Here is a 20,153-nt window from a genome sequence, read left to right as displayed (position 1 = left end):
TTATAATGTCGGAACGCATTAAAAACATGCTACCTTTGTTGAATACAGAAACCCCAGCATACCCCAGAATACCACAGCAGCCAGGGATAATCTATTCAGACCCAGTGTTGTGAGTGTGTGTGTGTGTGTGTGTGGGGGGACTTATATATATATATATGGTCTTATTTCGTTAATTAGGTTACATGCAATGGCAGAAAACTCACACAGCTTCTCTTTGTCCCGCTCTCACACACACACAATGGAGACTCCCCTCCGTAGCCTAGGCTAGCCAACTTGAATCAGAACAAGTTTGTTGCAGCACAGAATGACATCAGCTCATGTGTTCACTAAAGGGTTACTTCACTTGACTGCTAACATCAACACCACAGCGCAAATTAAGCTTAATAGGCTACTCATGCATACACATGAACTAGTTTGTTCTTGTCACAACACAGTCAAAAATTCTCTCCTTTTTCAAGACACATCCAAACATTAAGAACAAAATAGTGATAATTTATTGTAATTTACCAGTTTCTCCTGTTTCCTAAAGTGATTGATCGCCAGGATCGGGTAAGGCAACAAATGTAGTGAGTCGACTTAAGAGAAAACTCAATACAGTGCCAAGCCTGAAGAGGAAGGGACAGCAGACCTGTCCTTAAATATAGGGGTCCTCGACTTCAGTTATGTGCCAGGGTGGTGTTTCCTGACAGGTCTCATGCTTCCTGCTTACCTCCAATGGCAGAGGTGGAGGCACGGCCATTTACCATCATTTGCAGTATGGATCGGTCCTGTCAACCACACAGCTAGGTGGTACTTCTACCTGGCGTGTTCCCGTTAATGCAGTGGGGATGGCTGGTCAATTTGAGCCTTTTTGGTCTGACGGGTGTCCTGTCTCACTGCTTAGGTTGCTTTAAAGAGACTGCTTTGTAACACCCACCAACGCAATAACTTCCCACCAACGTACACTACTTAAAGTGTCAATGAGTTCCCCGCAGAGTAGGCCGAATGCCAAATAACTGCGCATAATTGCGCTAACCTCTGTGTGAAATGGGCTGGAGAGAGCACCACACAAATACGACTCTAATTCAACCTAGCAGGGTGACAGGGGTTCGCAATATCTAGACGGAAGAAATTCTTGACTTTAGTTCTCGACAGAATTTCCTCCCATTTCAAAGCACAAACATAAAGAGGCTCAATCTACTCAGCAAGACCCCCCTCCCCTCCCCTGTTCCCCTGCGGACAGTACACATTAGGCACTCACTGGGAAGGCTTACTTTAGCACTATGCACAGACACATGGCTGATAGAGGACCTGCATGAAAGCGGTAATTTAGCCCCTATAATGGGACCTGTTTTTTTTTTCCCCAGGTCACTCTCCTGGTCGTCATCGGCATCTGTCGGAGGCAAACTCGGCAACCCCTTATTGGGTAGTTGCCAACAGTACACAACGTGCTCATTAGAGGAGCAGGGGCTTCATGGTAAATAGCTAATGAGAGGAGAAGACACACACACACACACACACACACACACACACACAGACAGACACACAAAGACACACACACACCTCCCATTAGTCTTCCAACTAGTGAGGGTTGGGCTCTCCAAGATGGAGTGATTAGGGATGTATTCTTAGATAGGTGCTGGGAAGATGAGCGCGCAGACACACACACACACACACACACACACACACACACACACATACACACACACACACACACACACACATTGTACATACACACACACACACACACACACAAACGCCCACCCACACACACAAACACCGACACACACCCCCCCCCACACACACAAACACAACATGCACACACACACACACACAGAAACACACACACACACACACACACACACACACACACACACACAAATACACACACACACACACTGCTAATTCCTGGGTGTGGCAGCTTGAGTATGAAGAGCCATTAGTGCGCTCCGTAGGGATCTCGGGGGGCTCGGCCCCTGACCGAGTCTTCATTATGGCTTCCATATGCTGTGCGTTGCTAATCGCATTTAAGCCTCAACCACCGGATCTCTTAACATGTTTAAAGCAAAGATAGTGGGTTGGTATCAGTCAAGGAGCGCTTCCATATGCCTTATTACAGATCAAAGGCTACATGGCTACAGGGTCTAGAGCTGGGTTTTTTTTTTTCTATTTTGACAAAAGCAAATATACTTTGGCTTAAACAAGCCTAGAGGAAGCAAACAAACCTCTTATCAGGGCAGTGCCATCGTACTGTAAATGCGTTAGCTGAATCATATGCCAACTGCGTCATTTGCACCGCTCTGAAATCATTACAAGTCCATTTTCTGTTGCAAAAACACATTTCCTGATATTACAATTACTTTGACACAAGCCGATAAATACACCTATATTGAGTTTTCATTTAGACTTTCGGGAATGTGTCTGGCTTCCGGGCGAGGCTTTATACAAAAACATACCTTGACTGTTAACAAAGAATAAACCACCATCGTGGTCTGTGAGAATCAGGTGTGTTTATAATGTATGCAAAAGCAGAAAGCGCTGACAGCTGCTCACAGGCCTAAATGCGCGCCTGCTTTGCCTGACACCGAGAGGCAATATTGACAGAGGGGAGAAAATAAGCAGGCGAAGGAGACAAACAAAACTAGCGAGGAGCAACAAGGCATGCAGATTACAGGCCTCGCCTGCCTCTCACTCTCACTTCTCCGCAAAGATGACGGGCGGAGTGGAGGGGGGAGAGGGAATTTGTTTTTGGTTTGTGGTCTGCGTGTGTGTGTGTGTGTGTGTGTGTGTGTGTGTGTGTGTGTGTGTGTGTGTGAGTGAGTGTGAGAGTGCATCAAAGCTGCCGTCTGCCATCAGCACCTCTGCTCTACCTACCTCCACCCCAACATAGTCTGCGAGCGAGTAAAACAAAGCCCACTGAAGGCTCAGGAGTTTGGGAGGTGACAGAGACACACATAAGCAGCTTGGTACTGAGGTCAAGCCAGAGCATCAGGGTCCTGATCATTACACGGTAAATAAATCCCCACTAACTTCTTGGTTGTACCAGTAACTATAGTCAACAGACTAATTCAACTATCCAGCAACAGAAGCAGATAGATTGTCGCTACCAAAAACCAACAGATAATATATCACTCTGACACAGATCTCTGATACAGATGCTGTAGTATTTGTTTATACGGTATCCATGTAGTTGATATGGCTAAGCCAGTGGAGTAATGCAGACACAATAACGGAAAACATTCAATTACAAGTGAGATCAAAATTGGCAGACATGGATGTCGTCTCATACTCTGGGGCTTCATATTAACACATGTATAGAGACTGAAGGAGCCTGCTCTTGCATAAGTGGCACACAGCATTGACATGATGATACAGGGTACAGCAGGCAGAGGCGGACATTCCGGTTCCAGAAAGTAAAAGTATATTCTTTCTACCTGTGCACTTAACACAGGTGATATTACTAATTATCTGATCTACCTGGCTGCAAATTAGGATGAGCTGGTTTACTAAATGGTTGGATCGAATACTTTTACTTTCTGACCCCGGGATGTCTGCCTCAGACAGCAGGCTGGTCAGAGGACTCACGTGGGATCTTGTTGAGCTCGTTCATGAACTTGTCTTTGATCTTGGAGAAGGCCTCGTCCTTAGGCTCGCCTGAGCCAGGAGCGCCTTCTGCCGTGCTGTTGGAGTTGACCTCGGGGGCTACGGTGGGCACCGGACCCCCGACGCGCGCTTCCCTTCGACTCATACTGGGCTTGGGTTTGGCCGCCTAGAGAAGGCTGTGGAGAGAGAGAAGAGGGAGAGAGATAAAGAGATGTTAGCGTGGATGTTAGCATGGCTAACAGAACCCTGACTGAAACACACACGACACTGGCGGGGTTGATGAGCGCAGACACCTGTCACTGAGTAGATCTGAGCAAATGTTTGATGGTGTTCTTGGAACTTCTCCAGCTGAATCAGAAGTGGGGCTATTACACTAATAAGCTCATCTACCTGGCTGAAGAGCTCATTAGAAACAGTGTGTTTAGTGAATGGTTGGAACAGATATGTGGTAAGACTTTTTACATTCTGAAGCAGGAGTTTCCCACCTCCGACCACACACTCTCTCCCCCGAGTACTAGTGATGGCCAAATGAAGCTTTGGTGAACCACTGAACCACAGCAGTGTGAACCTAGCGACACTAGCTGAAAAGCAAAAAGATGGCCGCCACACATACATTTTTCAACATAAAAGTCCTTAGGAAACCAATATTTTTGGTATACTGGTTTGGGTAAGGACTTTTATGTTGAAAAATCTACATGTGGCAGCCATATTGGATTTTTTCATTAGTGTTGCTAGCTTCACACTGCTGTGGTTTAGTGGTTCACAAAAGCTTCATTTGCCCATCACTACCGAGTACCACTGCACACTACACACTCTCTCCCCCCAATACCACTACACACTCTCTCCCCCCAATACCACTACACACTACACACTCTCTCCCCCCAATACCACTACACAGTACACACTCTCTCCCCCCAATACCACTACACAGTACACACTCTCTCCCCCCAATACCACTGCACACTACACACTCTCTCCCCCCAATACCACTACACACTATACACTCTCTCCACTTACTGCACACTACACACTGTGCACTCTGAGACCTGTTGAGGTAGGGTTAAAACCTCTCCGGTCTTTAACAACTCATCAGGTTCACTAACATGTACTGGTATAACAGCCAGCATTACAAAGTGAAACCGCTCTGTAATTATACTACATTACAATGGGATAAATTGCTGGAGTAATTATGTGACATTGTGAGCTGTGCCTTCACTGATTAATGTTCATAAAGAGACAAACAATGAGGAACTGGTACTGACAATGTTGCATTTATTTATTTTTAAATGATGGATGTTTGTCTTTTTCCACCATGTGTGTTAACTTGTGCATATGTGTGTAAGTGTGCATATGTGTAAGTGGTGTGTGTGTGTGTGTGTGTGTGTGTGTGTGTGTGTGTGTTTAGAAAAGTTGGTGCGTATGTTTTACAGGAGTGGGTGGGGTGGCACTCATCGCCTCTCTGTGGGTGGCTGGCAGCAGACAATGGAACTTGTTATTGCCAGTTGTTCTTGGCAGGTCGTCACCAACGCTCCCGTCGTCATGGAAACACCAGGGTTAATGGCCCACAAAAGACGTACGTGTGTGTGTGTATGTGTGTGTGTGTGTGTGTGTGTGTGTGTAAGAGAGAGAGAGAGCGCGAGGATTGAAGGGGGATATCTTTTTACACTGTTACTACTAATGTTTTCTTTTTATTTTCATGAACTTGGAAGATGTTAGTGCATTACTCTCTCTACAAAACAAACAACTATGTCTAAATCATATGACCCCCCCTCCCATCTCTCTCGCTGCCATGTCATCTCAGGTTAGTCATCAGGTTTGTTCCTCTTTCCTAACTCCAAACTAAACAAAGCAACAACCTCACTAGTCTGTACTCACAGGTAAGCTACTTTGCGTTACTGGCATTAAGCATCTCTTTGCCGGCATTGTTAACACAGCCATTGTTAACACAGTGAGGTGTTGACGTGCATGTTGTCAGAGACAGCTGTTACACACCACCATGCTGAGAGACCAGGACAGCTCTATCCAACCTCCAACAGCACAATCACCTCTCGAATACACACACACACACACACACACACACACACACACACACACACACACACACACACACACAGGGGACCAGGCAGTGTGCCCTCAGATACATTAGGACATTAGTGCTAGCCTATATGGGAAACGAAGAGCATTTGTTGTATTTTTGGAATAATTGCTTCTTCCAAACGTGTAATCTCAGGCTTCTTGTATTGAGCTGATCAAGAGGTGCCACTTCAAAGAGAGAGGGCTTTTTTGTGATCTTTTGTTTTCTTCCACCCAACTCCCCAAGAGTGACGAGTGGCACACACTGATGAGTTGATGTGGGCGGGCACAGCTCATCAACACACACACACACACACACACACACAGGTGGGTACTCTGAGCAGCGCAGAAAGGTAGAGTTGATGTAGAGGGGGCGAAGCGAGGGGGGAACATGTATGTGTGTGTGTGTGTGTGTGTGTGTGTGTGGGGGGGGGGGTTGGTGGTGTTGGGTGTCTCATCTAAATGGCGCTAATGCACACCTGCAAAGTTTTTCCAGCTTCCTCTCGGCTGAGTCAGAGCCGCGGACAAAAGAACGGCAACAAAGGCCTTGTAATTACATGCAGAAAGAGCGAGCAGAAAACAGTCCATTAGCTGGGCATTTGCATCCAAGGGGGACAAAAGAAAGAGAGAGAGAGAGAGAGAGAGAGAGAGAAGAAGTAGAGAGAGAGAGAGAGAGAGAGAGAGAGAGAGAGAGAAGAGTGTCTTTTCTAAAGCTGAAACTGGGGGGGAAACTTAAGATCCACAGGGTTATTAACACAAACATGGGCATGGTAGCAGGAACAGCCCTAGGGGGCGCCACTGCCACCACTGTGCCAATCCTATGTCAGCAGGGGTAATTGCATCTGAGGCACATGCTTCTGTCTGTCTTTGTGTGTGCGTGTGCGTGTGTGTGTGTGTGTGTGTGTGTGTGTGTGTGTGTGTGTGTGTGTGCATGTGTGTGTGTGTGTGTTTGTGCATGTGTGCGTGTGTGTGTGTGTGTGTGTGTGTGTGTGTGTGTGTGTGTGTGTGTGTGTGTGTGTGTGCATGTGTGTGTGTATATGTGTTTGTGTGTGTAAGTTCTAATCCAGCACAACAGGGAAGCCAAAGTCATTTATCTAATTGCAGCAGGGCATGAGTTACTCATCCACCCAATCACTCTCTATCCCTCTCTCTCTCCCCGGTGAGAATAGAAGATCAGAGCCGCTCACCTTACTATTCCTCTCAAGGTCGTCGTGCCAACCGAGGGAAACCCCCCACATATTCACTCCTATTCTAAGACACACCAGGCAGACATAGGCCTAATAATGGCAATGTCTCCACAGTAGCCTACGGGAAGCAAGCAATTAGTATATCACCCGTCCATCAAAACGTTCATCTCACAGTGCCATTCTTTTACACACAGACAATTTCTCATGCAATCCTGCTGTATTTAGTGGATTGCAATAGTACAGTAACAATGGTTTAATTAGATATTCTGAATACGTTATAGTCTCAATATGTTTTTAATGCATAATTTACTACAGGTTATTGTGCCCCAGTGAGAGCTAGCACACACGAGGCTAATGAGGAGCGCTAACCTCCAGCAGTCTCCTCAGCTGAAGCCCGGTACTCAGAGACGACCTTTAGCACGTCGCAACGTGGACTCCCCGAGGAGGCCACAGTTTTTCTCATTTCAAGGATCGCTATAGGCTCCCAGTTTCACGAAGACGCGTGAACACTCTCCGTGTGAACGTCCGGCACCCATCGGAGGCGGCGACGAGTCTGAAAGGCACTGACGGGGCGCGGCACAGACGCAGCAGTTTTGAATCTTTAATGATTCTGCTTGTGCTTTTTAACCCACCCGGCTCAAGAGCCCTTGTAGTCGGGAGCACTTGAGTATATGAAACGTCGGAGAGAGGAGGTGGGGGAGTGGACGACGGGGGGGGGGGGGAGGGGTGGGTGGTCGGCGACTCATTTGCTTCGTCGAAAAGCAACTTCAAAGCGCCAGCTGACCTTTAATCTTCGTCTGCCGGCTGTCATTCTCCAGACGATTGTGTCTCGATTGCAACACAAAGTCAATGCCTGACCTTTTTCACCTTTATCAATGGCAGAGGTCTATGGACGTAGAAAAAACTTCACGCGCAGAGCACACCACTCACTGATAAGCTTCAGCAGATGATTTAAATACAAATAACATCTGTGTGGCATTTGCTTCAAGTGGCTTGCAGTAACTTACTGTACTTTTTTGCCATTCCAACTGCCTATACACCATTCTCCAGAAAAAAAAATGTCCGACCAGTCCTAGTGGCCATATTTAAAGGGCAAAGCACTTTGGGATTTACTAGACTACCCTGGACAACAATAGCAAACTATAGAGCTTCCCAAACACGTATGACAATCAGCCATTGAAAGGCTGAAAGGCACAGACAGGCAGTGGACACAGAATTGTTATGTTATGTGAAACACCACAGTCAGAAATATGGTGGGTAAACGAATCCAGGCACTGCTGGCCCTTTAAGTGGGCACATGCGGACTCAGTTTCTCCCGGTGTGGTCCCCTGATGTACGGCGCCGAGTGGGCTGAGATTTTCCTGCGCTCTCGGCCCAACTGTCCGGCGGACTGAGGCTGCTTCACGCAGGTGTAAAAGCCATACCCAATTACAGGCCTGCCAGATGGCACAGCACGCCAGCCATCACACCCAGCCCTGGCACCGCCTGGCACTGCCCGCAGCACTCTCTCTTTGTCTCTGTTTCCCAAAACACCTCCACCCCCCCCCCCCCCTCTCTCTCCAGAAAACCCAACCCCTCCCTCTCTCTCTCTGTTTATCTTTTCCACCTATCTCTCCCTCCTATTTCTTCCCACATTGGTCTGCTCTTTCTTTCTCTCCATCCCCCCCTCTCTCTCTCTCTCTCTCGCTCTCTCTCTCTCCAGAAAACCCAACCCCTCCCTCTCTCTCTCTGTTTATCTTTTCCACCTATCTCTCCCTCCTATTTCTTCCCACATTGGTCTCTCTGCTCTTTCTTTCTCTCCATCCCCCACTCTCTCTCTCTCTCTCTTTTCTCACCCTCTGCCGTTCCGCTCTCTCACTCTATTCCCTCTATCTGGGTCATGAAATCCACAAGTCTCTTCCTCAAGCTCAGCCCCTGCCTCTATCTCTAAGCCTTTCTGTCAGATCTGCGCTTCAAGCACACAAACCCTAATGTTAGGTCCAGCCAGGAGGGACAAGAGAGATACTGAAAGGTCATCTGGCTTCAGCATTGAATAGAACACTGTCTCCATCTACAATACAATGCACTAGCAATGCGTAGGTGGGAAAATAATCCATATTGCCTCACTGTAGTGTGCGTGCATTCAGTTTGTCTCTTTTCACTAAAGCGCCTCAACATACTGGCAGCGCGAGTCCAATCATACGGTCATTGAGTGTTTTCTTGTGGTGGATTTTTTATAAAGCCTCCTGATAAGATATTCTGTAGTTGTGCTAAAAGATGTTCTATACATTGGGCTAATGTGTAACCTCTGTGTGGTGGAAAGAGCAGGGGTAAATATAGCACAAACTAGGGGCCCAGAGGTTTGCCTATAAGGAAGTGAATGCATAGAAGAGACTGGACATCCCTAGCAGTGTTCAGCTCAGGTCAAAGGTCCTTTGTAGAAATAGAATAACTACCTAGGCAAATATGTATTACCATAAAAGGCACGAAGGACATAGGAGCTCTATTCTATTCTGAGTGGTCAAAACAAGTGATGCTACTGGAAAGAGGTATATAAGCTGTGTAAGACAGGATGTTAGTAGTTGGCTTCGCGAACCCATACTCAATGTTGGATTAAAGCTACACCTTCTGCAGTATTCTATTGCTTTGTCATAATTCTTCTGATTACGAAGTAGTTAATTATAATTTGACACCACATTCTCTTGGGACTGAAATGCAAGGATCAAAGGCTTTTTTTCTGAGAGTCAATAAAGAGAGCTATACATTATTGAGAATACTACATTTAAACTGCAATGACAATGATATGCTCTGGTAGCTAGCCATGAGAATTCAGAGATTACTGACTCTCTCCACACAATGGTCCTGCCAATGACATACACAGATTAATGTTATATTTATACATTTACCAACAGTACAGATACTTAGATGTAAAAGGAAACAGAAGCAGTAATTCCCCCAAATGTATGCACCAAACAAGAAAGTGCATACAAATGCATATTTGTTGTTGCATCCTCTTTCATCAGGCAGAAGTGAAAAGAAGCTCGAAAACACATGTGTGTGTGTGTGTGTGTAGGAGTGCAGTCGAGCCTCCACATCAGCATTTTATTCTCACGTTCCTCGTGCTTTTTCCCTCCTGTTTGGGTTTATGAGTTAATCAGCCAGTAAATCATCAATTAGACCCCGTTAGCAGGAGCTCACTTCCATTTGCCCACGGCCCATGTAGCCCCACAACATGTCAGCTCAATTACTCCACGTCAGACACGTATGTTCCGGCAGAGGTGGCCGTGAAGGGTGCTGATGGGGAACTGAACCCCCCGACTGAGTTGTGAGAGACTCTACCCCGTCAGTGGAATTACTAATTACTAATTACTAATTCACTTATTCCTCAATCCTCTTGAAATAGGAATATTCATTATGAGTAATGAACAGCTGCAACTATGGGATGCACTCCCCCCCCCCCCAGCCACCCACCCCCCAACTCTAACCTACGGCCCCTTTTCAGCACCCAGCCACCACATACCAACATCACAACATAAGAGTAAGGGTAGTGGATCTACTCCCACACCTCCTACATGCACAGAGAAGTCAAAGTGGACTGAAATGATGGTCTAAAGGAATTGAGAGAGAGTTCCATTATCATCAGCATCATAGTTGTTCCCACAAGGCTTCCGTTTTAACATTCCATGTGTTATCTTAATGAAGCAGAAGTAGATTGGGAACAAAATAGAACATTCAAGCATTGTTTTTGTTTTTCTTGTTGAAAGGGTCTATAAGGTCTTTCAAACACTGCTCCCCTGATTGTGTGCTGATGGATGCACGTTCCCTTTCGTTCTCGATGGCCACCGAATTCTAGCCACGCACCCCCAGTATCCTGGTCCTGTTCCCCTGGCACGGGCATGTGGGTAGCTGCGGCGTGTGGCCTGGCGTGGAGTGGCGTGGCGCTGAAGGCTCATTTCCCCTCTCGTTAGCGGGGAGGCTCAGCTGGAGTGCCAGCCAGTCTGACTCACCCACAGGAGGACAGAGTTCCATTGTCTCGGTGACTTTGGGAAAGCGAGTGCAGTTTGGGCGCTCCCCCCAGAGCACTCGGTTGGTTAACTTAATTCCCCCGAGGATAATGCAGGTAATTGTGAAATGTTTTTGTCTTCTCTCTCTCTCTCTCTCACACACACACACAAACACACACACACACACACACAAACTAACAAGCTAAAGAGGAACCTTCCCATGTGGCAAATTCAATCTTCGGATGATGTTTTTTTTTATTGAATCACACTTTGAACCAAGAGGGAGAGGACAACTGTGATTGTCGACTTTACTCTAATGCAACTTTCAAAAAGCTTCAAACGCTATAGAATATAGTAGTTAATAAAACAGGTTCATGGTCTCTCTCTCTCTCTCTCTCTCTCTCTGTCTCTCTATCTGTGTGTGTTTAGGTAGGGTTTACTAATTTGAAACAAACCAACTTCCAAACTCAAAGTTCAGATTCATTATGTCGGCAGGCATCATCATGCAGAGAAGGCCACCACACTGAAATACTGGTGCAGGAAAAGGTCTCAGACAGGAAAGCACTAATAGTTTGTAATTGTTTTGTCAAAGCATGGACGGACAGAGAGAGAGAGAGAGAGAGAGAGAGAGAGATAGAGAGCGAGAGAGAGAGAGAGAGAGAGAGAGAGAGAGAGAGAGAGAGAGAGAGAGAGCAGATGGTCGTTGGAGGAAAAACTGCAACTTGTGGAGAAAATGTGTGGGATAAGTGGGGCCGCCTGGATCAATAGGCCAAATCAATGTGGGAGAGTGGCCGGGACTGCACAGCAGCAGCTGGGCCGAGGGGGCGGCCTACTGAATCTGATCCTGACCGAGCCAATGGCTGACCACCTCAGTGTGACCGATGGGGGAGCTTAATGGGCCAACCTTGGGCTAACATGTGTGTGTGTGTGTGTGTGTGTGTGTGTGTGTGTGTGTGTGTGTGTGTGTTTATCCCATGTGTGTGTATTTTCTACCCACGGTCTGTCCGCTGGACGTATTTTGAATGCATCTGGTACCACAGAGTCCAACATTTACAGCCAATCACATTTACATCTAAAATGCATTCGCAAGCATTTTGAGGGGGAAAAGCTTTTAGCCAAAGTGACTCACATGTGAGATGCAATTAAAGGGAAAATGTTCAGTACTTTCAGAAGCTAGCTTCAATGCAAATGGTATCAGAGCAAGTCTCCAGTGATTGACCATATCCTGTCCAAGGCCAGGACAATGGTACAAAAAGAATAATTTTACCGTGGAAATTCAAACATCAACCAGTTCTACTGACTCAGTCTGAAGAGTTAGCTGGTCCTGAATGGTGATGAATTCAGTGATAGGCAGTGTCTACGCACAGTGGTGCATTTCTGGAATCTTCTTTAAGATGTTGTGGCTTACAGTGTTACGGCATCTATAGTGCTACAGCCATATCAGTGATGTGCAAGAACATTTCTGCATTTTGCACACAGGACAGGATAGTGAACGCACCGTAAAATTCTACCGTGCATGACATATGGTGCCTTTTCTGCGCCCTTGACATCCCAACGATCAATAAAACGGCAACATGCAACTTGTCATCTCAACATGAAAAACTGCCCCAACCTTCAAGAGGTGAAATCAAACCGCAGTGGCAAAATCTCACACTAACAGGTGTGACACATACTAGAGGGGGTTTCAATTCAATCCCAGTTTTGATTACAAATGAACAGTTTTAGCATTTGTGCCATTGAAGATAAACCACACACTCACACAGCGACTTTGCACAGTCTCAGATTAACCAATCATCATAGCACGAACATTTGTTCTGATCTGAGGGGAACGCTAACTATGTAATTACAATATAATGAAATGGGAAAAAACAGGCTGAAAGAAATCAGAGCGGAATTAAAGGTGGTGCATTAGTGTAAGTAAATACAGCACACTAATGGCAATGCATCAAACAATTAAAGGCACTTTATTGAATTGAGAGATATTTATCATACACGTGCCTCACCCAATTAAAGCCTTAAAAGTATGTCCCTGTGCTAGAAGTCTTTCCCTGGGTTTTGCGAACATTCATTTGTGCAATCAAAACAAAATGCTCGACCCATTATCTGCAAAGAAATAGAGAGCTTAAAAGCACTTGTATGGAAAACCAATTTGTCTCGAAAACTTGCAGCTTTTAAACTACATGAGTGTTTTGCTTTAACAGATGAAATTGTCTGGGTATGCACTTTCAAATTATCTTAATTTAATACACTTCATGTCTGTTTATGGCCTGAAATGATACAGTAAGTCATACTTTAGTATCCGTAACATTTGACTTTGAGATGTACTTTGCGAGAGACTTTGGAATGAACGCTAAATGAAAGAACAACCATGCAGCTCTTTTTAAAAGTATGCAAAAGTGTGAATCGTGACCGAATCCACTTGCATAACTCCCTGTAATTAAGATTCATTATGCGAGTACCCATGTGTGTGTGTGTGTGTGTGTGTGTGTGTGTGTGTGTGTTTGTTTGTGTGCGTGTCTGTGTCTGAGAGTGAGACAGAGAGAGAAAAGGAGAATGAGGGAGGAAATGAATGTATGTGTGCTCCAGTAGGAGAGAGTGTGTGTGTGTTGGTGTGTGTGTGTGTGTGTGTGTTGGTGTGTGTGTGTGTGTGTGCGCGCATCGCTATGTCTATGATGGGCGGCTCAAGAGTGAACACAGCCACACCGGGACACTAGAGAGCTCAGCGCACTCAGCCCACTCATTGGTCAGACCGGGGGACCGGGGACCCAGCGCCCTGGACAATACCGCTCCCGCTCCCACCCCCGCTCAAGCATGATGGGAAGGCTGCCTGGCAAATTAGAGAGTCACACTACGCTAAATGCTGTCCAGCCGGGCGGGTGGCCCGCACAGGTGGTACAGGTGTTGCCGATAGCAACATGCTGGTGTAACACATACACGCGCAAACACATACAACTCATTTACACATACTTTCTCTTACACACACACACACACACACACAGAACTTCCTACTTCTGAACACAAACCTGCAGTCTGTTTTCTCTCATCCTCTCTACATTACTCTGTCTTGCTCTCTCTTTCTCTCTCTCTCTCTCTCTCTCTCTCTCTCTCTCTCTCTCACACACACACACACACACACACACACAGACAGACACCACACATGTCCTCACGTGTGCCCACATCCATGATATCTTCATATACATGCATGACATTCCAAAGCCTGTTTTTCCCCCCTTCCCCCAGGAGGGAGGCGAGGAGGGGAGAGTGTAGGTAGATAAGATGACTGAGGAAGCCTGGCCTAAGTCCGCGCTGTCCCGCACTGTCCCACTCTCACCTGCAGGCAATCTCAAGAGCTAATGGAAGTGGAGAAAACGCATTAACCCTGCTTTGCCATAAGGCTAGGACAGCTATATTAAGCCAATGCACAAAGATATCCCTCTTTTCAATTACCTTCCTCAAGGCAGCGAGCAAGGAGAGAGGGAGAAAGAAAGAAAGGAAGAGCGAGAGGGAGTTGGAGAGAGAGAGAGAGAGAGAGAGAGAGAGAGAGAGAGAGAGAGAGAGAGAATAGATAGAGGGGTGAAATGTGTTGGCCTTGTTAGTCATAAACTGCCTGGAATGAGTTTGTGGCCATCAAATCCCTGCGTGGCCTATCTCCCGATTCGCCAGCTAACGTGTACCGGAGAGTGGCACTCGGGCTGTCACTCAAGCGCCGGCCGTCTATTCGGCCATCATCCGGCCAATTTTCCAATGCCCACCACACGCAAACCCTGGGAAACGAGTCTGTCAGAGGTGGATTAAGCGCAGAAAGCCCTGCCTTCTGGACACAAGGGAACAACGACAGCCCTCCTGCCTTCTAGCCAAGAGAATTTGAGAGGGACAGAGAGAGAGAGAGAGAGAGAGAGAGAGAGAGAAAGAGAGAGTGAGAGAGGAGAAAAGTAAGAGAAGAATGGGTGGCGATGGATAGAAAGACACGATGAGACTGAAAGAAAGAATGTACGAAAGAAAGAAAGAAGATTAAAAAGAATGAATGAAAAAAAGATTGAATGAAAGAAAGAATGAAAGAAAGAAAGGGAGATTTACAGTGAACATGAGTGAAAATAAACAGGAATCACGACATGAAGAGAGAAAGAGAAGAGACGTTTTAAAAGAGGATAAACAGAAGAGATGAAGGGAGAGAGACAGGACTTTTTCTAAGTAAACATCTGTGAGGAAAGAGAAAGGGCATCTGTGACAGTTTAACATTGCGGGCGTCCCCACAGGGGATCATGGGAAACGGCAGTGGCAGTGGCAGCAGGGGCGGATGTGTGTCACTGTCATTTGCATCCATGCGTGAGGGTGTGTGTGTGTGTGTGTGTGTGTGTGTGTGTGTGTGTGTGTGTGTGTGTGTGTGTGTGTGTGTGATGCTTATTGTGAGTATGTGAGAGAGTTTGTGTCTGTGAGTATCTCTCTGTGTGTGTGTGTGTGTGTGTGTGAGAGAGAGAGAGAGAGAGTAGAGAGTGCACTATTAGAGTGACTGTGTGTGTGTTTGTGTGTGTGTGTGTGTGTGTTTGTGTGTGTTTGTGAGTATCTGTGTGTGTGTGTGTGTGTGTGTGTGTGCGACAGTCTGTGTCAGAGGACATTTGGAGGCTGCTGCTCTGGGAGTGTGAAGCCACCCACGGTGCCTGCGCAGTGCTGGCCGACGCGCGGCAGATGTGACAAAGCTCACAAGCAATCTCCTCCCTCCAGACCCCCCTAATCACGACTCACCCCTCTTCCCTCCCGAATTCTTTAATCTGAACCCAGCGTGAACCTGGCCCCGATCTGGCCCCGATCCGCACAACCACTCTCCTCCTCCTCCCATTAATAATCAGACACAGTTCACCCTCCATTAAAGCCTATATTCTGTCCCTCTCCAATGACTAAGAAAGACACACAAAAAAACTACTTTCCAAGTCATCGTCATTAAAGTCCCTTAAAGTACTGGACTGGGGTCAGCTGTCCAAATGAATGACCTGTGGTGCTGATTGTGATAGGTGAGCTGTACTCCTGCAGCCCACATAGGCAGGGCAATTACGACCCTGAGGGAAGTGTTGTCATCGTGAAAAATCCATGACTCATCTTCTTCTCCGAATGAGTGTGTGTTTGTGTGTGTGTGCGTGTGTGTGTGTGTGTGTGTGTGTGTGTGTGTGTGTTATTTTAAAGTCAGTCTTCACTCTCATCCTGCACAGTATCTGTGTTGAGGGTGGATGGGTTTTAGTGTTTTAGCAACTTTGTTGACCCACCTGACATGACAATGTTACAATGTGTATTGTTTAGTACAGTATCGAAACATTCATTCACATACTATCCTCCTCCATGTTGCTTTGTATTGCTGTGCAGCTCCAAGGCTAGAGACTCACATGTACGCGCACACACAAATACACACACACACACACACACACACACACACACACACACACACACACACACACACACACACACACACACACACACACACACACACACACACTCTCTCTCCACGTTGCTGTATAGTGCAGTCCAGCTCGGAGGCCAGAGACCAGGACGGGCTAACATGGCCCTGCCCAGAGGAGCTTCTGTCACTCCGTATCAACCTACTGCGAGGAAAGGAGGGATGGTGGGAGAGAAGAGGAGAGGAGAGAGAAAGAAGAGTGGATGAGAGTGGGGTTGTGCTCCGAGCAGACAGGTGAGTCACGCGGATGGAGTAGGCAGTGGTGTCCAGCCCACTGCCAGATCAAAAAGAAGAGAGAGAGAGAGAGAGAGAGAGAGTGTGAGAGAGAGAAAGAGAGTGGGAGAGAGAGAGATGAGAAATGAGAGATGAGGAGGTTTTGTTGGGAAGCGCTCTGAGATGATGGATTGGGAGTGGTGGGCGTTGATTGACAGCGTCACGCTTGCAGAGAGCGAGAGCTGCCCCAGAGGGTTGATCTTGTGGTCAAAGGGTGAGACGCTATGCAGCCGGACACAATAAGGACATGTAGTGGGTGGAGGGAGGGGGGGAGGGGCATCCCCCCTGAGCTGTGATGACAGGTGTGGGGGTGGGGAAGATGTTGGCATTTACATTTTTCTCCCCTCCCTATCATTTTATTTGCCCTTCAGAGGTCAATATATCACTGGAAATAACAACAGGGCAGCCATTTTGAGAAGGTCTCCATGAAAATGTCTCCTGATATGCTTGCCATGCATGAGGAGTCATCCATATTTGAAATTGTATTGCAAACTGTTTTTTTTTCCCCTAATAGTGAATCACACACTGTTCTGAAGGTGTTCCAAATGAGGGTGGGTGAGGGAGGAAAAAGCTGTGGGTATTTTTTTAAGGTTTCAAGGTATTTCTCTCTGATATGAAACCAGGAATGCTCGCCATTGAGCTGCAGAACAAGGACACAAGGACGGATGGCGTCTCCGCTCTTTGGCGTGCACTCTGCTGTTTCATTGTGTGTGTGTGTGTGTGTGTGTGTACCTTTGAATCTATCAGATGTGGTTTTTAATGGGTACTGATGGAGAAAAAGACAGGTTGAGAGAGCAGAGGAAAAGAGAGATGGGAGAGAGAGAGAGAGAGATAGAGAGAAAGAGATCCCTTCGCCTTTTCACAAAGCCGGATGTAGTTCGCCCCTGAGGAGCAGCAGAGGGAGAGTCACAAACAACAGAAGTGACACAGGGAAGAGGAGCATTCTGGGAATTTTGTTTAACCCGAACCTAAACAATGATCACTCAACCAGAGAAAACACATGTGACTACATATATGGCGGACTACATATGGCGGGGGCAACCACCATTTTATACAAGCAGCTGTTATCCTCAGATTCATTCAATCATAAGACAGATCTACTGTACCATATATGTCTGTCTCACAGTCCGTCTATGTCAGTAAAAATATTCGTGATTTAGATACATAATGTGTTCAAGTGCTTCTATGACACCAATGATGTCAACCTCTTGTAGTCACCAGCAATTAGGCATCAGGTGGAGAAGTGCCCCCACTTAGCCAACACAGCTGGGAGACTCCCTTTAGAGATCCCCAGAGCTACGGGGTACGCACTGACAGGACGCTGTCCATCATGCCCCTGTGGCACACATGTCAAAAGAGATGGAGCCCGAGCCACTGATTGGGCTTTACACAAAGCAGTCACGAGACGCGAGACACGAGACACAAAACACTCTACGGTCCTCTGACCCCCTTTACATGTTACAACAGGACAAGAAGGAGAAGAGCGAGAGCATTGAGGATATGAAGAGAGAGAGAGAGAGAGACAGAGAGAGAAAGAGAGAGAGAGAGAGAGATAGAAAGAGAGAGAGAGAAACAGATATATATATATATATAGAGAGAGAGAGCAAGAGAATGATTTTGAAAAAACAGCCATAGAAGGCTCTGTAAGCCCCTCTGAAGTGCCAAGGCTTGTTTTTCACAGCCCCAACCTCCCACTGTCTGAATCTCATTGACACCTATGGAGGGGGTGGGGGGTTAGATGGCTCGGCATGTGGATGCGGATGTGGAGGCTGTCGCAGCCTCACCAGCACCCACCCACCACTCCACTCCGCTCCACTCGCCCCCCGTGTGATGAGTGTCACCAACACCTCATCTGTCTGTCAGGCGGTTTTTGTGCTCATTGAGTGTGTGTCTGTGTGTGTGTGTGTGTGTGTGTGTGTGTGTGTGTGTGTGTAGAAGAGAGATAAAAGGAGAGTGTGTGTTTGCCACAGGGTAGGATTGTGCACTGGATGATTGGGGGATGAAGAACACATTCTTTTATGTGATGTTAGTGATTTGATACACACACACACACACACACACACACACACACACACACACACACACACACACACACACACACACACACAGTTTCACTAGTTTATGCAATGACACAACGCCACTTGCCGACAAGCCTCTTCTTCAGCAACAAAACCAACATAAATAAATAAAGAAAATAAACAAATGGAAACACAAAAAAATACAACTGCTTGCTCATCACGATTTGAACCGCTTGTACCTGCCGTGTGGATTTGCATATTGTAATGTGACATTGCGTAACATCTCACTCTGTCACAGCAGGGAGAAGGTCACCTGGTAATGAGGTGTCAAAATAACAAGCTTTCACAGCTCCACTCTCTCGTATTGGCTAAATCAACTGCCTTGCCTAAGGCAGACAGAATGCAATCCTATCTGATTTGTATTTCCCAGAAATATACATTTGTGTCAGATGTATTTCTATCAAGTGTCACACATAGGTCAAAGAATGTGTATGGTATGGCAGGTACATGGACCTCAGAGCTCAGACCTAGGAGACCTAGGAGTTTTTAATTTCCATTTACTGATTCAGGAGATAACAAAGAATGTGTTTAATTAATGTAGTATGTGCTCTTTGGGGATCAATTTAGTGACCTTGGTATTGGTTTTACATTTTAGTGTACACTTTATCCTGCAGGAAATTGTTTCCTTTCACAAATTAATCAATAACCATAAACCTTCATGTACCAGCATGTTAACTGTGGCTGAGAAGTGTCTTTATGTTAGTTGTGGGCCCTGGACTCTGTGGGTGACACTGAACTGAAGTGCTGTGTAGAGGAGAGACTGACCGCAGCTTATCTCCACCATCAGACATCGCTGACATTACATTAATATGAGCTCTGATTTTCTCATTCAGGAAAGACATATCTCTCTCTCTCTCTTTCCCCATCTCTCTCTCTCTCTCTCTCTCTATCTTTCTCTCTGTCACTCGCCTTTGCAAATGAGCTGGTGTTATCAGCATACCTGAGGTTAGACAAATCATCAGCAGACACAGAGGGAGGGAGGGAGGGAGGGAGAGAGAGAAGGAGAGAGAGAGACAGGGAGAGAGAGCGAGAGAGAGAAAGAGAGAGAGATGAGAAGGTTGATGGCATATGACACATTATCTATCGCTGCCTATTCTTCTTCTCAGATATTCATTTCTTTTTTTTTTTTCTCCCTCGTTTTAATCTTTCATCTCCCAAGCCCAGGTGTAATTACGCCTCACCCAAGAGGAGTGTCGGGAAAAGGGGAAAAAAAGAGAAAAAAAGATGAGTGGGTTGGCGCATGCTTAACAAAACATAAACAGATACCATCTCAGAGCTCGGCAGAGAGCAGAGAGAGAGTGATTACCATCACAGCCACCAAAGCCACGGGGACCAACCAACATGTTGATGGAGATGTGGTCATGTAAAGACAAATCTAGGTCTACGTGTGTGTGTGTGTGTGTGTGTGTGTGTGTGTGTGTGCGTGCAGTTGTGTGTTTTGAAAGGGGTAATGCGACGAGACTTGACGACATGATTCCGACAGACAATCAACGGCGCTCTGAGTCGCTCCACCCGCGTCGGTGCAGCTGTA

The 20,153-nt window shown here is 46.5% G+C and overlaps 1 protein-coding gene across 3 annotated transcripts in view; it reads right to left on the bottom strand.

Moving 5' to 3' along the window:
* The window catches only part of syt1a (synaptotagmin Ia), a 106,676-nt gene that overhangs the window by 42,815 nt on the left and 43,708 nt on the right, over positions 1–20,153 (bottom strand). For all 3 annotated transcript variants that reach the window (XM_042078843.1, XM_042078845.1, XM_042078844.1), the window contains exon 2: positions 3,565–3,758. In XM_042078843.1, coding sequence (XP_041934777.1) covers positions 3,565–3,727 — 163 coding nt within the window. In that variant the 5' untranslated portion in view covers positions 3,728–3,758. The remainder of the gene's footprint in view (positions 1–3,564; positions 3,759–20,153) is intronic.

This window comes from Alosa sapidissima, chromosome 22 (assembly GCF_018492685.1).
Source record: "Alosa sapidissima isolate fAloSap1 chromosome 22, fAloSap1.pri, whole genome shotgun sequence".
NCBI classification, from domain to species: Eukaryota; Metazoa; Chordata; class Actinopteri; order Clupeiformes; family Clupeidae; genus Alosa; species Alosa sapidissima.
This window is presented reverse-complemented; position numbering and strand designations above follow the sequence as displayed.